This window comes from Meleagris gallopavo, chromosome 5, assembly GCF_905368555.1.
Source record: "Meleagris gallopavo chromosome 5, MGAL_WU_HG_1.1, whole genome shotgun sequence".
NCBI lineage: Eukaryota > Metazoa > Chordata > Aves > Galliformes > Phasianidae > Meleagris > Meleagris gallopavo.
Window position 1 is genome coordinate 49,953,494 of NC_139408.1, and position 22,426 is coordinate 49,975,919.

At 43.7% G+C, this 22,426-nt stretch overlaps 1 protein-coding gene across 7 annotated transcripts in view; it reads right to left on the minus strand.

Moving 5' to 3' along the window:
* The window catches only part of LOC104911248 (exocyst complex component 3-like protein), a 53,084-nt gene that overhangs the window by 20,294 nt on the left and 10,364 nt on the right, over positions 1-22,426 (minus strand). For 6 of the 7 annotated variants that reach the window (XR_004159983.2, XR_014883765.1, XM_031553694.2 and 3 more), the window contains 11 exons: positions 16,491-16,798; positions 14,881-15,475; positions 13,311-13,419; positions 9,959-10,033; positions 8,973-9,073; positions 8,034-8,126; positions 6,680-6,812; positions 6,027-6,137; positions 4,684-4,839; positions 2,449-2,570; positions 943-1,128 (listed from right to left, as the gene is read on the minus strand). Coding sequence is in view for 5 of the 7 variants with exons in the window: in XM_031553694.2 (XP_031409554.2) it covers positions 948-1,128; positions 2,449-2,570; positions 4,684-4,839; positions 6,027-6,137; positions 6,680-6,812; positions 8,034-8,126; positions 8,973-9,073; positions 9,959-10,033; positions 13,311-13,419; positions 14,881-15,475; positions 16,491-16,798 (1,984 nt within the window). In the remaining 2 variants the exon portion in view is untranslated. The remainder of the gene's footprint in view (positions 1-942; positions 1,129-2,448; positions 2,571-4,683; positions 4,840-6,026; positions 6,138-6,679; positions 6,813-8,033; positions 8,127-8,972; positions 9,074-9,958; positions 10,034-13,310; positions 13,420-14,880; positions 15,476-16,490; positions 16,799-22,426) is intronic. The other variant, XM_085225687.1, reaches the window with a different exon arrangement.

Sequence of the window (22,426 nt, forward strand, 5' to 3'; positions counted from 1 at the left end):
TACCCAAGGGATTTCAGCAAATAGGAGATTAAGTGATTTACAGTATTTTAAAAGCATGTTCCTGAACATCTTTTCTAAGGCAAAAGTGGTGCTATGGATAAGTACTTTAAAGGGTGGTTTACAAGTGGGTGACTGGTAGCCCATTCATTATATCTGAATCAATTTTCATTGTAAGGGGAAAGTGTGCTTGCTTATTAATCATTTCTCTCATTGCTTTCTCTTCCTTATAACAGGGCAACCTGCTGTCTGCTTGTGCCTGGAGTCCCAGGTCAGAGCTCTGCGTAACTCATCCTTGCTCTGCTAAGATGGGGAGCTATAAATAAACGGTGACATGGGAGAGTAGAGGAGGAGGTGGTGCAAAGAGACTGTACTCTTCAACCTGAGACACTCAATCTATTCAGCTTAACCAACAGAAGGTGACTAGTGACAATCTGTAAATATTAACTGAGCTTTCTGATAGCAGCAGGCTCTGGCATGGCACAGATAAAACAAAATTCTGTCCAGCTGAAGCTGGACAAATTCAGACTAAAAAGAAGTTACAGGTTATTTCAAGTGAAACAAATAGCTCTATGCTCTCCACTGAAAGCTATTTTTAAAGCGGGGATGCACTAGAGCTTGCCTGGTTATATGTGCACATATCATAACGGGCTGGGAGGGAGAGGAGCCTTACTGCAGGGATGCACAGACAGGGGAAGCCCTGTCCTCTCCTTTATTGTTGCTGTAAGCTGAATCATACTTCTCAGCATTCAGTTCCTTTCACCACCTCCAACGTGATGCCTCATGGTGTGGAAATTTGCAGCCAGAGCAAGGAAAGCATACATGGAGTGTACAGCAACAAGGAGCTCAGAGAGATGATGTTACAGCCACGGCATGCCCATGCCCCTGAAGCAGGCATGCCCATGCATGTATACATCACTCTCAAGCACACTCACACACACCTACCTTTCCTAACAACAAAAGCAGCAACAGCATTCACACATTCCAGGTTTTACTTCTATATCTCCAAAAAGCAAGTTGCTTTCTGTTTCAGTTTTCCTACAGTTATCACGAAATATCTCCAATAAAGCAACTCTGTCTTCTCGGTGGAGCGACCCTTTGATGTCCAACAATATGTTCAGATGTTCTTCCCTTTTCAAAGGATAAGAGGACATGTCAGTGAAAGAACCAAGGGAAAAGGTTTGCTTCCCACCACCTCATACTGCTGGGCCAGGCCAAGGGTTAGAACCTACTGAGCTGTTTTTTTGACACTCTTTGGCCACCTAGAAAGGGGAAGGCCATAACACCACGGCTGTGCATGACATGACTGAACTCAAAGGCCCCATACTCTGTGCACACGGAACTGTGAAATCCTTCACCTCAGTTTACGCCTGGAAAAAAAACTGACATCTTCATTAATGGATTCGGGGTAACTCTTAATTGGATCATTTGAAAGCATCTATCGTTTCTTTCCTCTCCTCACATGGAACTACCTAGCACTGCTTTGCTGATCATATATATATCTTGTGTATGTATACATATATATGTGTGTAATAAGAGAATAAGAACCTTTATGCTGTATCAGATAAATATCTTTTTATGTCAGTACTGCTTCTTTAAAAGCAGCAAATGCTTTAGAAAAGAATATGGAAACCAGGCCAAGCATAACATGATCTCTTTGTCTTTCTTTTTTGCTTCTGGCAGTCTGCAGTTAAGGGACTTCCTTCACTAGGGGTTGTATCATGACTGTCATGTTGAATAGGCACTAAGACAATTATCTACCACAAATTGTCTGCTCTCTGTTTGAAGCTATTCACGCTTTTGGCCTTAAGAGCATCCTGTGACAGAGAGTTCTACACTGTAATGATGTTAACTTGAAAAAACACAGTCCCTAGCACAAGACATCAGAGCTCAAGATGGATATAATGAAAAACAGAATTTGAAACAAATACAGTTAGCTAAAATCTCACCTTCCTAATAAAAGTTGGGTTTTATCTCTTTTAACAACTTCCTATGAAAAATTGAAGTGTATATTCTCACTGGATTAGGTAGAAATAATTACTTCTAGAAAAGAACTGGTGAAATATGAAAGCCAAAAGCCAAGTGCTTGGAAGTTGTGAAATTCCTGAGTTGAGGATGCTCCTGAAGCTTACATTTGGCCCACATGTGCTGGTGCTATAAAGTGCACCAGTGCAGCCTGTACATTGTTCATTCATTATTTTTCCACAGTGTTCCTGCTTTTTGGACAGACATTTCATCCATCCTTCACTTTTATGGAGGGACATCTCAGCTCGAGTCGTCAATGTCAGGCAAAACTAAAAACCAAATTAAGCTACATCTGCAAATAGGAAGAATGGAGTACATTTAAAATAAGCGCTGTGCCTGGGCCAGCACACTGCAAAGAGAATATCTCACAGGGCTGATGTTGTTCTGGTGGCAAGTATTCGTGCAGAAACTACGTAAACAAATTACCTTAGGCCAGGAAATTGTCTGAGCACAGGCAGCAGGGCTATTTTCATCCCCTCAACATCAGGAGCTTGAATAAGTCCTAAAACTGCTTTGATGGAATCCTCGAGAGCACCAGCCATGGGACTCTGGTAAGAGAAGCAAAGGAGTGTTCAGGGCAAAAGAAGCAATGTATGTTAGGAGGTGGCCTCACATCACATTCAGGTTCTCACTCCATGTGTTAGGAGCTTTGTGGGACTGTCTGTGCATGCACAAGAAGCATGTTGACTCTCCTGGTTAGGAGAAAGCACGGGCTGTTTCCAGGATGGCTCAGGGACTACCTGCAGCAGCACAGAATTCCCTTCTGCATTTCCTTTCCCAAAGCAGGCCTCTCCCTCAAAGGCTATCTCACCCTTTGGAAAATGGTAAGCACTGTGTGAGAAGTTCTGCAGGTCAGCACTTGACAGCAGCCACAGAACAGCCCAGGGACAAAAGAGTGACCCTGATCAGCAGGTGAGGTAATGCAGTTGCTGTAATAGACAGACAAAGCGTTTGGGAAAGGGAAGCAGGGCTGGGCACTGTGAAGGACCTGAGCATGGTGCTGCGCCTGGCCAGTTCCCTCTGAACTGGCACACACAAAAGAAAAAAGCCTCAAAAATCTAGCAGGACATACACAGCATTTTTAGAAAAGTTGAGGGAAGCAGAATGTGGATGAGCTGCCGAGTGAGGGGTGTTGTTCACATTTTTCATTGGTGCTGTAGTGCAATTAAATGCCTCTCTGAATTATTGATGCCATCGCGTCAACAGAGACTTTGTGACAAAGCAAACCTGGAGAGCAGGCTGCCAAACCAGGCCAGGAGAAGCCCAGGTTCCCCGTGGGGCATTAGAAACAGCAGGCCAGATCTTTTGTGCAGTACATCTCTGCACTGAATATAAATCAAAAACAATAGTAATACTTGCAGACAGCCTTCTCTCTCCTCCTCCGCATTGCAGACACACAACATATTCAGCTCTGCACACTGCACACACTGTACTCAGCTCCTAATGCACCAATACTGTAAGACTTCGTACTTGGCAAGCTTGCTATTACAAAATGCTAATTAATTAGAAGGTGTCAGATTTTGGTGAGTGTTATATGGACAGGAATGGTTGGAAGTAAACAGCCTGCAATCTAAAAAGACAAAGAAGAGGCGGCTTGTCAGCAGTGTTTGAATGCTTGTATTGTTTAGAACATGTATTGCTCTGAGGAAAGAAGCAAGGTATTTCCTAATGTGTTCCGAGACTGAGTGGAAGGAAGAGCATGAATGGAGGACAAAGTGGGCAAGGAGCAGGTGCAGCCTGAGCAGGAACTGCACGATAAATTCAGTCTGCAGTAGAGCACATACTTCGCATGCATAACCATGTATCTCATTTGACCGAGTATCAGGCTGTCCCCTGCAAGCTGCTCATGCATTTCCTCCCCCAGGTTTTCAGTGCATTTACATCTAATAAGAAAGAGAATAGAGCAGGGACACGAGGGGAACTGTACTAACTAGATGCAGGCTTTTTTCACCCAAGCGGAACATAGAGCTTTGGCAGATAATTAGATTTCTCATATCTCGTTTATACTATGAAACCAGTTGTCCTTGTACATTTCAGCCAAAGCTGATGCTGAGCACAGCACTACTGGTAAATCTCTAATCATTCTAGGAAAGGCAGGTCTTCAGCTAAGAGCACAGGTAGCCAGCAGCAGCCATGGAAGGTCTGCAGGGGGAGAAGAGGGCAAATGGGAGGGCAACAACAGCTGTATCCCATGGCCAATGAGGGGCAGCCATATGGGACAATCCATGGAGAAGATGAAGATGTGGAGCAGCTGATTCAGTTCTTCATTCCAGAGGCTAGAGGGAAAGCACAAGGCAGGAGCACAGCTCTTCAGACACCCCTTACTCATCTCATGCGTACACATGCTATGGCACAAAGGCTTGCCTGTGGGAGCTGACATCCTTAGACCTGTCTTTCCAGTTTAGAGGAATGTACTTCATTCTTATTTCAGTGGTAGGAATGTGAATCTTGCTTGCTCTATAGTCACACATTTCAAAACTACAAGCTAAAAGCTTCTGGCAGATAGGAAAAACTGTCTTCCAGCCCCTGATTTTCATTTCTATGAAGTAGATACCACTGTGGTTAAGACCTCCTAAGTTTGTCTCTTGCTTTCAGAGCCTCTCTCTCTTCCAGTACTGTTCTTCATGACAGAGCAAAACCATAACCATATCAAAGACTTACTAAGCACTCTTTAAAAATGGTATGCAGCATCCTATGATCTTCTTCCATCTTGCTGACAATCTGCCTCCTTTTCTTCACAGACAGTTTCCTGGAAGTGGTACGGAGGGCTTTCACATATTCTTTAGTAATTATGTTGTTCACAGACTCGACAAGGACCTATTCCACAGCAAAGAAGACCAAATTAGCTCCTCTATCTTCAGCTAGATAATGAACAAGCAACAGACCATACCTATAGGATTCTGACCAGTGTAGGCAGGTGATATAAGGCCCATGCAGAAGGATGTCCCATTTCTCTGCTTAAGCATCCCTGGTGTAATACAAGTATGTGGATGACTCCAAGCTGTACGTGGATAACACTGATAATAAGTGTGGAAACATCCAACCAAAAGCAATGGGACTAGCTGGCTGAGCTCCACTAACACTTCGGAGTTGGAGCAGCAAGGTAACACTTGGCTTAGCATCAAGCTAGCAATCAGCATAGCTTTGGGAGAGCTTGGACTACAGACAAAGCAAGATCCAGTCTCCCTGGAACATCCCTGCTAGACACATCCCCTGGCCATACCCATGGGCACACCGTTGTGGTTGGGCACAGAGCTCACGTGAATACTTCTGAGCCACCCACAACCTGCTAAGAAACATCAGTGCTAAGACCAAGCAGTGCTTGAAGAGGGGGAGAGGTGAACATTTCTAAGGGGTGATGGGCTGCTGCAGAGAAAACACATTTTCATTAGCAGTGGAAATCAGTCCAGTTTTAGGCTGCAGTCCAAAGGTACAGGAAATCCCTAGCCCTGTCCAAAAGAGACAAAGCAAGAGACAGACGGCTCTGGCCCAGCACTCCACTGCTGAGCCACTGCTTACCCCAGCACTAATGTGACATAACGCCCAGTGACAGGCTCTGAACAACAGCAGAATAACAGCTAATTTTTCCATTCCATTACTGTTTTCCATGTTTCAAAATGTTAATTAAAATCAGCACCAACAAAAAGCTTGCAGAACTAGGAGGAAAGAGAAGAAAGGGAGTCCAACGTTTATCATACCAATGAAGTGGTACTGGGGCAACTGTAGTATCAGAGACCACTCTCTGTTTGGAAGATACATTTGGTTTTCTCGTTTCTACTCTTCTTGGTTTCTCTGAGAGATTACAGATAGGTTCTACTGTCATGGGGAGGTAGATGCCCTACTATGAGGAACTGGACTGAGACCACTAGATCTATAACAGGCCTTCTATTGATAGAAGAAATGGGATTTCAGTTTATTGTTTGAATACTGCATGTGTAGAGGTTCATGGACTAGTTTTAGTGACTTCTGAATATCTTGTTCTTACTTTCTTCCTTATTTCTTACCCGATATTTGTCTGTTTTTTTCTTCTTAAACATCAGAAAGCTTTGCTTTAAGAATTGAAGGATGCGTCCTAAATTGCTGTCACTCTTTCTGAAATGATCCTTCAGTGTTCCCTGAGGAAAAGAGGCAGAGTCAGAGTGCACATGTGGAGACATCACACAAGCTACAGATGTGGATTGCTGTGCTTTTGCTCTTTCTGCCCTCAGGGAAAAAAAAAAAAAAAAAAAAGACACCTCCACAAGCTGCAGCATCCTGTACACTTATTTCAAATAAAAGCAAAACATGAAAGACAGAAAGAATTAAAAATCAGGAAGAATATATTAAGTTCTTAAACTCAAACCTAGAAGATATAAAACTATGAAAAATGGGCCTTGAATGCCTTCAGAGATGGGGCATCCACAGCTTCTCTGGGTCTAATTCCTGACTACCCACCACCATCTTGGATTTTGTGAATTATCGCTGCCAAATAAAGATATCCAACTGCTAAGAATGTATAGCATTCCACTTAAGTGGAGCTCAACTCTTGGGGTCTGGGTCCCCAGAGCTGGTACAGGATACTTATTTCTAGCACAATACCAAGTATTATTATACACACTGAAGTGGGTGCCTGCCTGACATCATGAAAATATTCAGTATTAACATGAGTCTCCAATACCTTGACTTCAGAAGTGACTGTCTGCAGAAAATGCTCCATAACCTCATCTTCCATCCTGTCTATAAATCTTTTTATCTTAGCATCTTGATCAGTGCTGGCACTACAAAGGTACGTTAACTTATACCAGACAGCTCTGCTTAGAAACAAAAAAGGACATAAAAATTGATCAGATCAAATCAGGATATTCTCTCATATCAAAGCTTTTCCCCCTGCAACCAACATGACTGCCTGGACACTTGAATAGACACATGCTCAGGTGCAGGGTTACCATGAGGCCTCTGTGACCCACATCAATGCTCCCATCTTTTGGACAGCTCTTATTATGATGTTGTCAAAAGGACATGTAAGCTCAAACACACACAAATGCCACTTGTACCCAATGAGCTTAGATGATTGAAGAAGCTAGTATTTCCAAAAATGAGAAGGTATTAAGAGGCCTTGACAAATGGAGGCTTGGTGAGCATTCTGTGAGTCTCTGACACTCTACAAATACAAGGTGAACAATTATATTCCGTCAGAACAGTCTTCAAGACAGCAAAACCCAGCTAAAATGATCACTGGTTTGAAACCAGACATTTTACTTTCTGGAAAAGCTCAATGTGTAACTTCATTTTTAGTATCACTGTAAAGAATTACATAAAAGAGTCTCATAAGTATTCAGTTTAGGATCCAGCAGTAGCAACATACACATACAACAAACAAAACAGCTACAGGCTCAGTGCAAGTTTCCTGTGTCAAATAAGTGCTGTGCATATGGTGGATTTGGGCATTTTGCTGACTCTGGAGGTCCTCAGATACTTTTACACAGAAAGAACAGAAGCAATCTCATTTTCTCTATTGCTGCAAACACTTCTGAAATTAGTCTGGAGGTGCAAAAAGCCTCCCCCACCCTTCTGTGCTTTATTGCTTCCTTCCTTCCAAACAGCCTCAGGAAAATCCTGGCATGTTCAACAGGGTTTCATTCAGCAAAGCACTTGAGTGTGGGCTTACCTTGAAGTACATAAGCACATGCATTTCAATGCAACAGTTATGGAATTTTCCTAATGAGGGATATGAAGGGAGATGCCTAGGGTCAAAGTGCAGATGAAGGGAGTCTGAAGAAATGGTGAGAGGACAAAAGATGAGGACACAGTATTCATCATCCACCAAGAAGCACAAGAGAACCACAAATCAACACACAGGAGGGTTGGCCAGAACAAAGGCCACAGCCAATTCCTTCCATGCTTCACCACATGGTATGCATGGAGCTCCACATCCAGCTGGAGGCAAAGCCAACTCCTCAACAGAGCTAGAAGAAAATCAGAAAGTAGAAAGTTCATTTCACTTCAGATGTCACCAGGGTCTGGTTCCTCACCTGAGAATGCTGAAGTTCTCAATGATTTGCAAGCTGCTGGAGATCCCATGGAAGCTGTCATGCTGGAGAACGCTTCTTACTTTGTTTTCATAGCTGAATCAAAATAAGGTGACATATTTTTAAGCTAGTGTGTTCTGTAACACATCTGACAGTGTTATCCTAGCAGCAAAAGCAAGAAATATTCTCTGATTGCTTGTATTTTGAGTGTGTGTAATTTCACTCTCTGAAAGAGGACCTAAAGCAAGGCAAAGATGGTCTCTGTCCTGCCCAGCTGGTGAGGAGGGAGAGCACAGCAATGGATGGGGACAGCCCTTGAGCTGCCTGGGTGTCACTTCCATGGATTAGAGGCAGGAGGTTCATTTTATCATTACTGCAACACTTGCTTCTGGCTTTGCTGATGAAGTTGCAGAACACTGAAAGCTTTGGCATGCACAAACAACCCAAAAGTCTATTGACTGCTTCATCATGGCTTCAGTCTCACAAGTGGCTCCTGAACTTCCTTCCTCTTATAATGTGAGATCTTAAATAGTGAGAAGCCAAGGATCTTAAGTCGTATCTCTTTCTGAATTACTTCATCTTCAACCAGCAGCACTGGCATTTTCTGCTGTGTAGGATACGAAGGGAGGGAGATGCTTAGGGTCAAAGTGCAGATGAAGGGAGTCTGAAGAAATGGTGAGAGGACAAAAGATGAGGACAGTATTCATCATCCACCAAGAAGCACGACAGAGCAGAGCTCTCACCATACCCTGCCAAGAGGCAGCACCAGGCGTGGGAAGCACAGGCAGGGCAGGAAGAGCCAATCCTTGACCATCAGCCATGAAGTTGCCACTTTTTCTGGCTGTGGTAGGATCTGAAAACAGGATTGCCAGTGGCTTCACCGGGATTTCATTCTGCTGAGCATTGAGGACATGTCAGCAGGGAAAATAGCATCCCCCTTACCTGCCCAGGAAGCTCAGGTACTCCTCCAGGCATACAGCTTCCACCTTCTCCCTCAGGCTCTCACTGATGTGCTGGGCTGCTTTTGTCTTCTCTGTTAATATCTGTGGATTTCAAAGCCATTTTTTTCTTTATGCAGTGACCAGAAATACAGCTCAGGTGCCTACAAGCAGGTGGGCTGTGTCAGACAGCTAAAACCCAGCCCACCTTGGGCAGAGTTGAACTGGTGGCAACTTAATGCTGCCCATTAGGTGCTCTATGGAAACAAAAGCTTGCAAGGGGGAGGGAGGCAGATGGAAAAAAGGAGACAGACGGACTCATGTGCTGTGCTCTCTCAGTCCTCTGGGAAGAGTCAGCAAGACACAAAGGATGACACTCATCAGTGGGTTTTTCCACTGCTCAGAACAGATGTGAAAGTTCACCAGAAGGGACAGGATAAAACACACCACACCAAAGTGCCAGGAATCCACAGCTGATGAGTTTCCAAAGCATGGTGCTCATTTTTTATTTCATCTTTAGGGAGTCAGCCTGAGAAAATTGAGGAAGTGACAACTTCATGAGGGTTGCCATTTTATCTGGTCTCTTCATCACCTACCACAGAACACTCAAACCTACCAGCTGTGTACACAACACAGGCAAACCCTCAGGGCTGAGACATGGCCAGATGTTGGAGATAGGACCACCATATCTACAGAATCTCAGCTGATGTTAGAGCCCTATCAGCTGTCCTCTATCTAGCTCCTGCCAAGTGTGATCTCCGGGATTTTTTTCAATGCTTTTGCAGATCTTGATCCAAACACTCAGGAGAAAAAGCAGGTGTGAGGGCAAAGAGAAGCAGTTAAAATGTGGCAGCTGACTTGCAAGCTTGTAACACACTAAGCAGAGCCCAAAACATGCAAAATAGGATCTCTTCAATTACCTACATAGTTGCGTGCAACAATGCAACTCCCCCAAAGGATGTGAGCTTTTCAACTTCCTCCCCAGTTTACCTGAATGATTGCAGCATCTGTGCCAGGGGTTTCCCCAGTGTTAAAGGCTTTGTTCAGGGCTTTCCCTACTTCCTTCTAAAAATAAAATAAAATAAAATAAATTATTGTTATATTGTTATAATAAAGAAAGAACAGTTGAGATGTGATGGCATTTGTAATGAGTTAAGTTTCCCAACCTTTCATTATGCATTTGGACTAGATGAATTTCTGCCTCTGTTTTTTGGCCATCTCACTTTAACCAAAAGCCTGGTAATTTTCCAGCTGACCTAATAACATTGTCCTGTTTTGTTCTACATTGTTTGCTTGAGTTTAAAAGATTTGCAGCATCCTTTCATCCCCATGTCAGCTCAGGTTATCTACAGCCTTCCCTAGCTAGCTTAGCTTCAGTGAAGGTGCCCACACAGCAAAATAAAACTTAGGCACAAAGCCTGCCAGCAACTGTAGCTGAGATTTTCCACCCTTCCTAGCTCCAACCAGCACCACATAAACCAGCCAGCTCTAATGAAAAGCATTCCCTCACTCAAGCCAGGGACATGTGAGTACCAATAGAGTTGGGTTTGTGTTTAGAGCTACTGTCACAGCAAGATGAGCCCCATGAGGCAGTGTGATGGGAAATTTCCAAAGGCTTGGCTGGCTTGTGCTGTTTTGAATTGACTATAAAAACAAAACTAACACTGTAGAGAAAGGGCTTGTTGCTTAAAACATGAGCTGACCTTTATAGAAGCTTTAAATTCAAAAGTCTGGCTTAGTTATTCACTCATTTCTGCATCTTTCACCAAAGAAATAGAAAGAATGTAAAGCCTGATCTTCCATTTTTGTTTTTGTTCTCTTCTGGCAGATGGATTACAAAATTCATGGCTGTCACTTAAGAATTTCATCAAAAGTGTATCCAAAACTGCTCTGCCACATTCACTTAAAAGTGTTAAACAAAGGCAAACAAGTGGTTATAAACAATCCAAGAAAAAATTCCTTTCAGAGTGCCATCACCTGACTGCAAGCAATTGTGTGAGCAGAATGTGCTGAGATAACAGATCCAAGCTGAGCTGCACCAACATCTGTGGCCCACCCCTGCTGCAAAGTAACTTTAACCAACGCAATGGGACAAAGCACACAGTTACTTGCTGCAGGGCAATAACTTGTTGAGCAGAGCACCTGGTTGCTCTGAGCCAGGTGATGTGAGCCTGCCCTCTGTAGCCCTTGTAGTGACACCAGCCCCCCATGCACCGACAGAGCACTAGAGTTTCTGATGTAACAAGCAGAGCCATAAATAACCTCCAGCTTCCTCCTGCTCCTCTCTCATCTGTCCAACTCCTGTTTTAAAACATGTGAGAATTTAACAACCTCAAGACCTGCACCTACTTAATAAATACAGTCAAAATTGGCTGAGATGTTCAGTGCAGGTGGGAGTGTACAGTGTAGGCAAACAAGGCTGTTGGGAGCCATGTTCACTTGGGCAGCAGCAGCTACTCAGCCCAAATTTTACAAAGCACATTCACTTCTCAGTTCTTCTTTTGTCTACTTGAGAAAATATGGGGAGGAAAAGAAGATACAGAGCCAAGTCACTTCAGATAGTTATAAACCGTCCTTTTGTCCAGGAATGCCTATCTGGTCTTGCCATCTCTGGTTTTGGACAAAGAGTCAGTTTTGAGCTGAGATCACAGAAGCAGGGGGCAGAAAGTCCATTTCCCACCTCTCAGTACCAGAACGAACCCTAATTTCTCACTGCAAGGTTTGCCATTTGACTCATGTCAAATGCCCCAGTGCAGCAAGGACAGGGATGATCCACCAACAACTACATCAATGACACTATAATTACCAGCTCACCAACTTCTCAACCTCAAAAGGCACAAAGAAAGGCCCCTTGCCCTGGACATGTCAGTGCTGAGGTACCACTGCCCACATCCAGAGCTGACCACGTTCCCCGCAATGACATTTGGAAGCTGCTTTGAACCCCGTGTGACATTTGAGTTCGCAGTCCCCTCTGATGCGGTCACAGCTCCCATCACTCACTTCTTTTGAAAATGCTTTGAGTTTGCACAGGTGTGAAGCTGGCACTCCCCATGACAAAACTAGGTGACGGGTGAAGCAGGCTGTTGCTCATTCTGTTCTGTCTCTTTATCCACTCTTCAGCGGACAAAGTCATCCACTGAAGTGGCAAAACCAGAGCTGTATGACTTACAGTCACATTTACATATTACGATCACCGAGAGATAATTCACAATAATAGAGGCATAAAATTGTTTGAATTGGAAGAGAGCTTTACAGGAAATCCAGTCCAACACCCTGCAATGAGCAGGAACACCCACAGCTCCATCAGGTGCTCAGAACTCCATCCAGCCTGACCTTGGCTGTCTCCAGGGATGGGGCATCCACCACCTCTCTGGGCAGACCTGTAAGACTTGCAAAAAATGCAGCCAGCTTGGAGCATCACACAAGTATTTACAGCTTCTGCCAGATCTAGGTGAGCCTGCTCAATGGATGGTGTGCCCAGAAGGCAGAATGCTCATGGTTACAGTTTCCCCCAGTCATAACATCAGGGGAAAAAAATAAAAAGTTCCATTCTCCTTCACCATTAGTAGCTCTGAGAGTTTGTCAGTGCCTCAGTGTCATGCTCTGAGATAACTTCACTAGCACTACCTTGGCTGTAGTCATTTCCTTCATTGAAATAAGTACTAAAATAAGCCTTTAGGATCACACAGTCTTCCCCAGGGTGATGATTTAGGATGATGAGCCCATGAAGAGGTTCAGATTCAAACACTGAAATCACTAGGGTTTAAGGATTCTGTCACCAGCTGGTGCTTCTGCCCCCATGTTTATGACTACCTTAGGGCTCCTGGGGGAATGGCAATCAAGGAAAACTGCAATTTGGAGTACTTTCCCTAGGGTGATGCAGCAATCTGCTCACAGGGAGGGGGAGAAGGTAAAGAGGGAAAGTGAGAGGGAAGAGGAGGGCAGTAATTTCTGGTCTTTCATTTAGGCATTAGCTGAATCAAAAAGGTCAGGCTGAGTTTTCCAAACATTGTGGTTTCCTCTGGGACTCCCTACTGCTATAATACATCTTCCTTGCTTTACTGATATTCCTCATGCCTAGCTAGCACTCCTCAAAGGGGGAGAGTTGGGAAGAGAAAAGGTGCTGCAGCCCTTGAACAAATGCCACCTGTGGGACTGCAAGGCAAGCTGCCCTGCTCAGGCCTTACAGAAGGGCTTTGCACCAACTGCATGTTTCCTTGTGCTGGGGTCTGGAGGTAATCTTTGTTATAGCTTCAGCAGTGTCAATCCAGAAGGCTGGAGAGGGCTGTGAGGGGGTCCACATATCAGGCAAATCAAGCATCCTCAATAACTGTGTCCTTACCCGGGTGATTGCAAGTAACTTTTCTTCTGTTTTCAGAATAATCCACGTGAGACTCTGTACATCAGGGTGCTGGGAGCTCTGCGTGGGTCCCAGCCACGTCCCGCTGCCCCTGCATGCAGAAGGCAAAAGCTCAGCCCCAGCAGCCATCTCCCATCTGGTACCCCCTCCCACCTGGCACCCCCTGCACTATGCTGGGGGCTCACAGGGTGTGGAGCAAACACCCAGCAGTGCTCACAATACTGGCACAGCCCCAACGTGTCCAATGATCCTTTTCATATCCTTTTCCTGACTATTATTTTTTTATTTTCCTCCTTCCTGCACTTGCAGCCCAATTACACTCCTTGCTTTCCATTAGTGGGCAGGTGGGGATGGGCTGATGGTTGGACAAGAAAATCTTGGTCATCTTTTCCAACTTTAATGATTCCATGGCTCTTTGATCTCCCTTTCCCCTTTTCTCTCCTACTTCTGCATTCTTTCTTGGGTTTGCGCACAGTTACAAAACCGACTTCTGTATATGACACAATTGCACCAGTGTCATACGCTCCATCTAAATGGAAAGGGGCCTATAAGAGAAAGCACCTGTATACCAGGACAAGGGCATCTCCACATGAGCATTTACTAAGGTTGCAGCTGTGTTCAGAGAGAATTCAAACACTTATGATTTTTTTTTTTCCCTGAAGTCAGTCTGGCATCTCTCCTATTCTCATTTTCACTTTCTTCATTATCTTCTGATAACGCAGTCACAAGCTGCTCTTTTTTGAAAGAAGAAAAGCAGAACTTATAATTTCAGCAATCCATTAAGCTTACTGTAGAACAAGCAGCAACAGGAGGGATACATCCTGACCTCACATCTCCCATATATGTGAGGACAGCATGCACTGATGTGACACATCACACCTCCTCCCTCCTTCAGGAGCCCAGCTGAGGAACTGATCAGCAGCTGATCATTATGAGTGCAATTATACAAAGAACAGAGAAGCTCTAGACTTGCATGGAAGCAACCAAATAAGACAAAAGTTCTGAAAATGAGTAGGACATAAATAGATTCTGTGGGTGTCCCATCCCTGAAGATGACCAAGGCCAGGTTGGATGGGGCCCTGGGCAGCCTCAGCTGGTGGGGGGCAGCCAGCCCACGGCAGGGGTTTGGATCTGTGCAGGCTTTAAGGACCCTTCCAACCCAATTCATTCTGTGATTGTGATTTTAGACTAATGCTATTTAGTAGCAAAGTTAAACATGATTACAGACAATCAAACATCTCATCTACCACCACCATACAAAAGAAATTGCAAGAAAGCGGAGTAGGTTCAGGCTTCAGTGACAGCTACAAAGCATTCTCAGGGCAAGGCTTTGAATTCACACTGTGTCCAGGTATGCTGCTCTTTAGATCATGGGGCAAGCCACACCTGTTCTCCCAAATGTGGGTAGGAATTTAATTATCTGCTATATTTTTTTCCATGGCCCAAAAGCTAATGAAGGAAATACGGAAACAGTTTGTCAATTTGCAAGCCAGGTAAGCAGTGAGAGGGAGAAGCAGAAAACAGTAGTCCACAGAATGTCTTCTAGACATACCTTTTATATGCTTTTAGGCACCATTCATAAACTAAGAGCCCTTGGCTGAAGGTACAGTGCTCACTCTCAGAAAGGGCAGAAAGGTGAGAGAACAAAGAGGCACGGCAGCCCCGGGTGTAAGGGATGAGCAGTCCTGCCTCCTTGAAGGCACCACTTTTGTGCTCCAGGCTGGGGAGGAATGATGTTTCCAGCAGACTCAGATGCTGTTTTAGTGCAGTATCATCTGTGTCACCAGTGAGAATAAAGTGGGGAATCTTGGCTGTCCAGTACTGTGTTAGTTCTTTCTCCAGATCTTTCCCCCAGAAGTTTGGATGCCAGGTGGAAGCAGGCTCCATCCCCTGCTCACTGCTAAGCCACTGCTCTTTCTCCTGCTTCTGCCAGTTCAGTAATTCACCCACTGACTTCAATGACTGCAGGAGCATCCCATCACTCCCATCGAGTGCTTTTCTCACAGCAGACCACATTCGTTCAGCCAGGAGAATGTAAAGCGACTCAGAATTTCCCACACCATCACTTCCACGCTGCTCCGGATGAGAAATATAAAGGCAAGCTTCAAAAAACTTTCCTTTCTCGATTAATCCACAGATGATTTCCTCTGCAATAGAGAGAATAACAACTCAGCTTGATGCTTGTTCATGCCTCCATCGCTTTAATACCCACATATTGAAGTATGGAGTTTGTGCCTACCCCAGAAATCCTCACTCTACTCAAAAGGACCTCAGGTTCAGCACAAGCAGCTCTCACTTTCAAGTTCTTTCCTTTTTCTCTCTTTCTTTCTCCTTCAGGCTCACTGAGCTGCTGACTGCAGCAACTAGTCGTGGTCATCCCAGCAGACCTGCTCTTGTGGGCAATACAGGTTTATTCATTCATGATAACTCTTCACTAAGGAAAGTACCTTTTTTATAGAGCAAAGGAATTACAGAAAGAACATCTGAAAGAGCATAAAGCTCAAAGTCAAGTCTAGTAGGAATCCTCTGTCTTCTGCACAGAAAGCCTAGCAGGACAAAACAGTGCAATCACTGGAATCAATTCAGGAAGCTGCTTTGGATGTGTGTCGAGTGAAAAATGAAAGAGTATTCGTTTTAACTGTCTTTTGCATCCTGATTTTCCTCTATGAAGTAATTCCTCTGTAGAGTTTGGATTAAATCAAACAGGACTGAAGGGAAGAACATGACACAAAATGGGGAAAGGTTAATGCAAGGATCTCCAGCAAAGCAATGGGCGAGCTGCACTCCTCCTGCCTCAATACACATAGCAAATAGGAAAGGTTTCCTTCATCCAGTTAATCTATGCACAACTCTGTGGAAAAGCAGCACAGTCACACCCTACAGAGTGTAAGATATTCAATCATCCTTTTTTTTACAAGATATATCAGGAGTCTTTGTAGAGATAAAATAAGAGCAGCAAAAAGAAATGTGTATGAGGCTTACGGAAAGTGAATCACAGAACATTCACAGAATGTACAGCTCATAAAGGACAACCAATTAAGCGAAGGATGGTGAGGAGGAAAATTTAAAGGCCCTGTTCCAGAAAGTAACAAAAACAAGTCTATAGGGCTGGAGGAGGCTGAGAAGGTCTGGGACTGAGGGGAGAGAGAGTTTCAAGGTTACCTGCAGGCATATCTCCCTTCTCTTCTTTCCTATTTGTTTTCATCTCCAGCAAATTTCCCACCTCATTTTTGCTTTTATCCTTCTTTGCAGCTGCCTTTTTCCTGCCAGGAACAGTCTTTACCAAGTTGTTGACTGAGCTTTTCAGTTTTTCTGCCCTCTTTTTTTCCTGCTTTTCTCTCTCCTTGGCCTTGGGAAGCATCTTTGTATTCTCCTCAGCCGCTTTCTCCTGCTTGTGGCCTCTTCCCATGAAGGCTCTACAGGAACTCTTTATCTTCTTCATGACCCAGATGATCTGGATACTGAAAATACTATCAGAAAAAGACGTTAAAATTCTTCTGTGCACGGTGATGCTTCAGGTACAAGTTTAGTGTTGATTTCCCAGGGAAGTCATTTATCTACTAATTTTTTCTGGGCGGTTACAACCTCCACTTGATTTCTAAGAAATGTAGCCTGTTTCCTGCCTGTGCTGAGGAAATGTTTACAGGCTGTCAGCCCTGTTATGTAATCTCTCTGCTCTGGGAAAATGATGTCAAAAACCCCATACACAGTTTAACCACAAATGATGGGGAAAAGCCAATGGAATTTTCACCATTTTCTGAATGATTAAAATACCCCTGCATGCTACAGTGATTCCAATGACACCCTTATCAGTTTCATAGAGTTTATTACTAATAGTTTCTGGGAGGCACGCATCACATTTCACACACACCGCAGGCTCCAGCTGTGCCTGAGTTGTTCTGTAGTGAGGAGATCCCTCCTCACACTGGAGCCAGGATCTTCCCCGCCTCTCAGAAAGTCCAGTGTTAGCCAAGAGGGATGCAAACCCATAGAGGAGATGTGATGGTACTCTTGTTTTAGCAACACTATTTGGAGGAGATGAGAGAGATCTGAAACTTATGGATTTAACAATTTTCCAGCAACTGCATGCACAATTATTTACATTAATATACACACATATATAACTTTCAGGGTGGATATTAGGAAAAACTTCTTCTCAGAAGGAGTGGCAATGCACTGGCACGGGCTGCCCAGGGAAGCATTCAAGAACTGTGGAGATGTGGTACTGAGGGATGTGGTCAGTGGGCATGGTGGGGATGGGTTGCGGTTGGACTGGGTGACCTTAGAAGTCTTTTCCAACCCTAATGACTCTATGATATAACTTGCATACCATTACAGCAATCTGCAGTGAAAACAAAGCAGATTTATGCCCACTCACTACGAGGTTCATATTGCCAGGTCCTGAGCTGTTGGAGGTTCTGATCCATAATCCTCAGAACAAATTCCCGCAAGAAGAAGGTCATTTAACTCCAGGAGTTCGTGTTCAAAACAGATTATTAAAAGCCTCAGCACTGCTGCATGAAAGACAATACACTTAACTATAAGCTGAATTGCTATCCTTACCACGCTCTGTTTGCTAGATCATTGCAAATTGGTTTTATTTTTCCATTCCATTATTGTAAAAATGGAATTGAGAACTTGAGGATTTTCATTAACTAAGGACAGAGTCTTGTCTTAGCTAGTACAAGCAGTTTTTAATGAAAACCAAACACTACTCAAGAACAATTTTTGGAGGGTATGAATTTAAGGGCTATATTTTTCACAGAGCATCCAGATGAATCAGAACATACACAGCTGTTCTTCTGGGTTTAACATCTGCAGCTTCTTCCAAGATTTTCTACATTTTCATGACTGTAAAGTTCTACTGGTTTTCTACTTGGAAACCAAGTAAATATTATGGCTCTTTTACTCAGCACTTAATTCCACCAGCATGTTATCACAGAGTCATTAGTAACATTAGGGAGGAGGAAACAAATACATTTCATTTAGAAGAATAAACAGAAAATCCTGTAGTGGTCATATATTTGAAGTGTTGCCAGTAGGAAATATCAAGGTTGCAAAATGCTGTGTTTCCCTGATTGCGGAGCAGTCAAAAACTGGGAGTTTTATCTACATTCCAATTTGACATTTTCCATTTTGATCTTGCTTTATTTATTTATTTAACTTTATTTTGTTAAAGTTAAAATGTTTTCTTTGGAATGTTAGAGCTGCAGTATATACTAATACAAGACAGAATCAGTGCTAGTACAGAAGAGAAGCATTCCAAGCATTCTGAAACTCTTCAGCAATATTTTCCCATGAAAATTCCAACACAATGTTTTTATTTTCAACTTCATTGGCGTTTTCTAACAGGACCAGCTCTAACAGAAACCATTGCCTTTGACTTCTTTATAGAAGGAAATTGAATGTCAAAGTGCCAGTCCTGCAGGCATGTTTCTTTGCAGTACACAAATGTTGAATACAGTACAATTGCAGATCGTGCCATAAACTGGGGCACTGTTTTCCCATTTCTTTCAAAGGAAAGAAAAATGAGCCTGTGGAAAATGATGAGTTACTGAGCAGAGATGGATGTACTTAGTGGGGCTGGGAAGCCCTCTTACTCCAGGGAAGCACTGTATCAGGAGAGGAGAAGCTACCAAGAAGCTGCCAACAGGCAGCTTGCTTTTCTGAGTCTGTGTGCCTTAGCAGCATATGCAGGATGCACAGATATCTCACCTCTGTCTCTAATGCTATTTTACTGCTCAGGATGAAGTTCTGCAGCCAAAAGATTGGGCTATGAAACCTAAACTTTTAGTAATGTCCTCACTGTAGTGCTCCCATGAATGGTCTTATGCCTGGACAAGCAGAGCCTTGGAGAAGCTGTACGTCTATGGCAGAGGAGCTGAAACTTGTCAAGGTAACACTGGAACAAGAAGTCTTTCACTAATTGTGAACATAATGCAAAGAAATTGCTTGCTGTTCAAAACAATCACTTTTGACAAGGGAATCCAGGCACTCTGCATTTCACTTACACCTTCATTCTCTATTTCACAAGCACCTAATCTGCCCACCCAAGGGAAGTTCTTCAAAGCAGAAAGGAGGGGAAGAGTAAACCACAAGGACACAGCAGTGTAACTAGCACAGTACCTCCTTTGTCAGGTGCACTAAATGACCTTCTTCTTCCTCAAAATCCAACACTCCCACTCTTTGCAGGTGCTCAGTGCCCCTATTTGTCCACAGCATGGCACTCTCTAGAGGGATCATTCTCCTGCCCTTCCCCTTGCATTACTCACTGTTAAAGAGGACACGTTCGTCCTCTGAAAACATCCCCAGCATTCTGGATTTCCCCCCTTTGTGTGGAGCTCCTGGAAAAGCCCACATTAGTGAGACTGTCTTTCTATCTCAGAAGATCTTTTGTCTTCAGGAGCCTTCCCTAAACAAGTGAATATGTCAGATAAACTCTTACATAGTTTGTCTGTTGACTTAGCTCCTTATCTTGTTGCTTCCCATTGTTTTTGCCCATATAGATACAACTTCCTCATAATAAGTGGACTGTGTGCCTGACTTGAACAATTGGTGTTTGATCTAAATGCTGATCAGATGAAGTCAAGCTATTAGCACTCCAAGTGAAATTGCTTTGCAAGAGTCCAATTACATTTATATCCCACTCCAAGCAATGTAATGATGCTCCTGCTCGCTTTGTAAGGATTCTACATGACCATAGTGAGGCATGTACAATGGAAAATTTGTGCTCAGTAGCATCTGTTATATAAAGTACACTTGAGTCCTAACGGGCAAGCTGGATCTGCAGATCTCAGAGAGAGAGAGAGAGAGAAAGAGATCCAATTGTTTTCATCCATTTGTTTCCAGAATATGGAGACGTTAGTGCTGGCAGAAAAGAATATTAATGGCGATGATGACGATGATGGCAAACCATGGCACAGAAATGTGGTGGCTCCGTAGGGCATAAATTCATGCAAAAGCACTTTCTGAAGCTGCTGTAGCCTGACAGTGTGCTCCTCCCCACACACACTGCATCTTTGATTTCATCAGCAACAAAAGAACAGCCAGCCAGCTCTGTAAGCAAGGTAGGCTTTGGGGGGAGAGAGAAACAAAGAAAAAGCTCCCCTCTAGTTTGACACTGCAGCTGGCATTGCCATCATAGTCTGGGGCAAGAGCCGACTTTGTTAATTGTGTAAAATTAGCTGTCAATTAGCCTTTGAAAAGCCTGTATTTATTACTTCCTAAGGATAACCCTATTTCCTAAAGAAATGAGATTATGCAGCCATAGGTTGCACATGTACCTGTGTTTATTTGACCCCTTACTCTGATGTGCTTCTGTGGGTACACTGAGTTTAACAAACCTGACGAGAGAGTGGCTGGCACAACTAGCACATCTTTACACCGTTATTGACAGTGCATGGCTGAGGAGGTACCCTTACTGCTCCTGCTAAGGAGCAAAGCACAGCGTGAACTCAGCCTTTACATCAGAGACTTCACCCAGCAGCTCCATCTGAAGGTACACAGCCATGGTTTCCTTGACTCAGTTGCTCACTACATTCCCTGTTTACTCTCTGGCTAACTTGTATGTATGCTCAAGTAAACAAAGCAACAGAAATATTTAATACAAGCAACATTTTCCATAGCAACAGATGGAACAAAGCTGCTTTCTGCAGTGCCTCCTTCCCACAGGCTGGACCCCCCTCTTCCCTGAGGTTTGGGGTACACCAAGGAAGCAGAAGAGCTTCTTCCTTTCTCTTACTAAGGGCATCCACCCGCATTTCTCTTCCCAGCTCAGCCACTGATTTTCATCACATTTTTCAGAAGTCAGTCTCAGATTCTTTCCAGCTTCAGATTGGACTGAAATTAGATGTATTCATTTTGTTGGGGGGAGGGGGGACAGACAGACAGGCAAACAGGAAAGCTAGATGGTTCCAGCAGTTTTGTGCTCTTAAGAAAAAACACTAAGGACCTGAAAATAAGTTCAACCCAGAGAACTGAAAACAGCTCTTTCCTCTGCCCATAACACTGAAACAAAACACTTTTGAGGTACAGTTTGCACTGCCTGTATTTTACTCATTATGATGAGGACTTGATTCCAAACTGACCTCAATTTTCACTTAATTAGTAACCTCATTTGCAGTGCTTTTGAAACATTTTAACCTAATTCCTGGGGATTTTGCCTCATTCTATTTTTTATTAGAATGAAACAAGCATTATTTTAAGGAAGATGTTTCCCCTTTTGACAAATAATAATAAATCACACAATCCTCCAAATTTTAAAGATGAACTATAGAAAGCCTAGCAATAGGACTAGGACCCAAAAAATCTCTGCATTAATAATACCCAATGCACACAGCAAAAGAAGAGTAAAGCAATACTTCCAGAAGTCCTAGTTTCCTTTTCAGTAAAGAAACTGTTACCAAGCCGGGAATTCTCATACCCTGATTTTTCCCCACAGACCTCCAGCAAAGACTGAAAACACTGCAGTGATTGCAACTTCCTTCTACTTTTCTTCAGTGAAAGAAGGAGAAGCATACAATAAATGCTGGGTTAAAAACAATCTGTTCCTTCAGACCATGAAATGAGTGCCTAGGTTCAAACAAATGCTGGGATAACAGAACATTTCAAAGCAAACTTGTTAGCTTTCTTACCCTAAGACAGACCTTCGGGCTCTCTTTGCAGTTTGGTTATATTTGGCAGTGCAGAAATAGCAGATACAGGGAGGAGCATGATGCAGTTTCCATGTTCCTCTATGCAGAGGCCAGTGGCTGGTTTTGCATTACTGGTGTGGAAAGACAGAAGGCTGTCGCCGTTAGAGTGGCACCAACACCTGCAGGGACATGGGGAGAGGAGAGGGCCAGCAGATCTGGTCAGGAAAGGCCAGCGCTGGCATCAGGCTGAAGGGCACAAACACACTTCAGTCTGTGCTTGGCCAGCATGACTGGGACTCAAGCAATGAAGTTCCTGTAAGTATTTGAGGATTATTTCCCAGTTTCACTGAGTTTCTCCATAGATGACAAGTTAACACAGAACAAGTTATCACCTTGCTTGTTCCACCTAAGCTCAAGAAGAAGATCCCTGTTCAGCCAAGTCAACCTTCTGCCCCACCTGCGTGA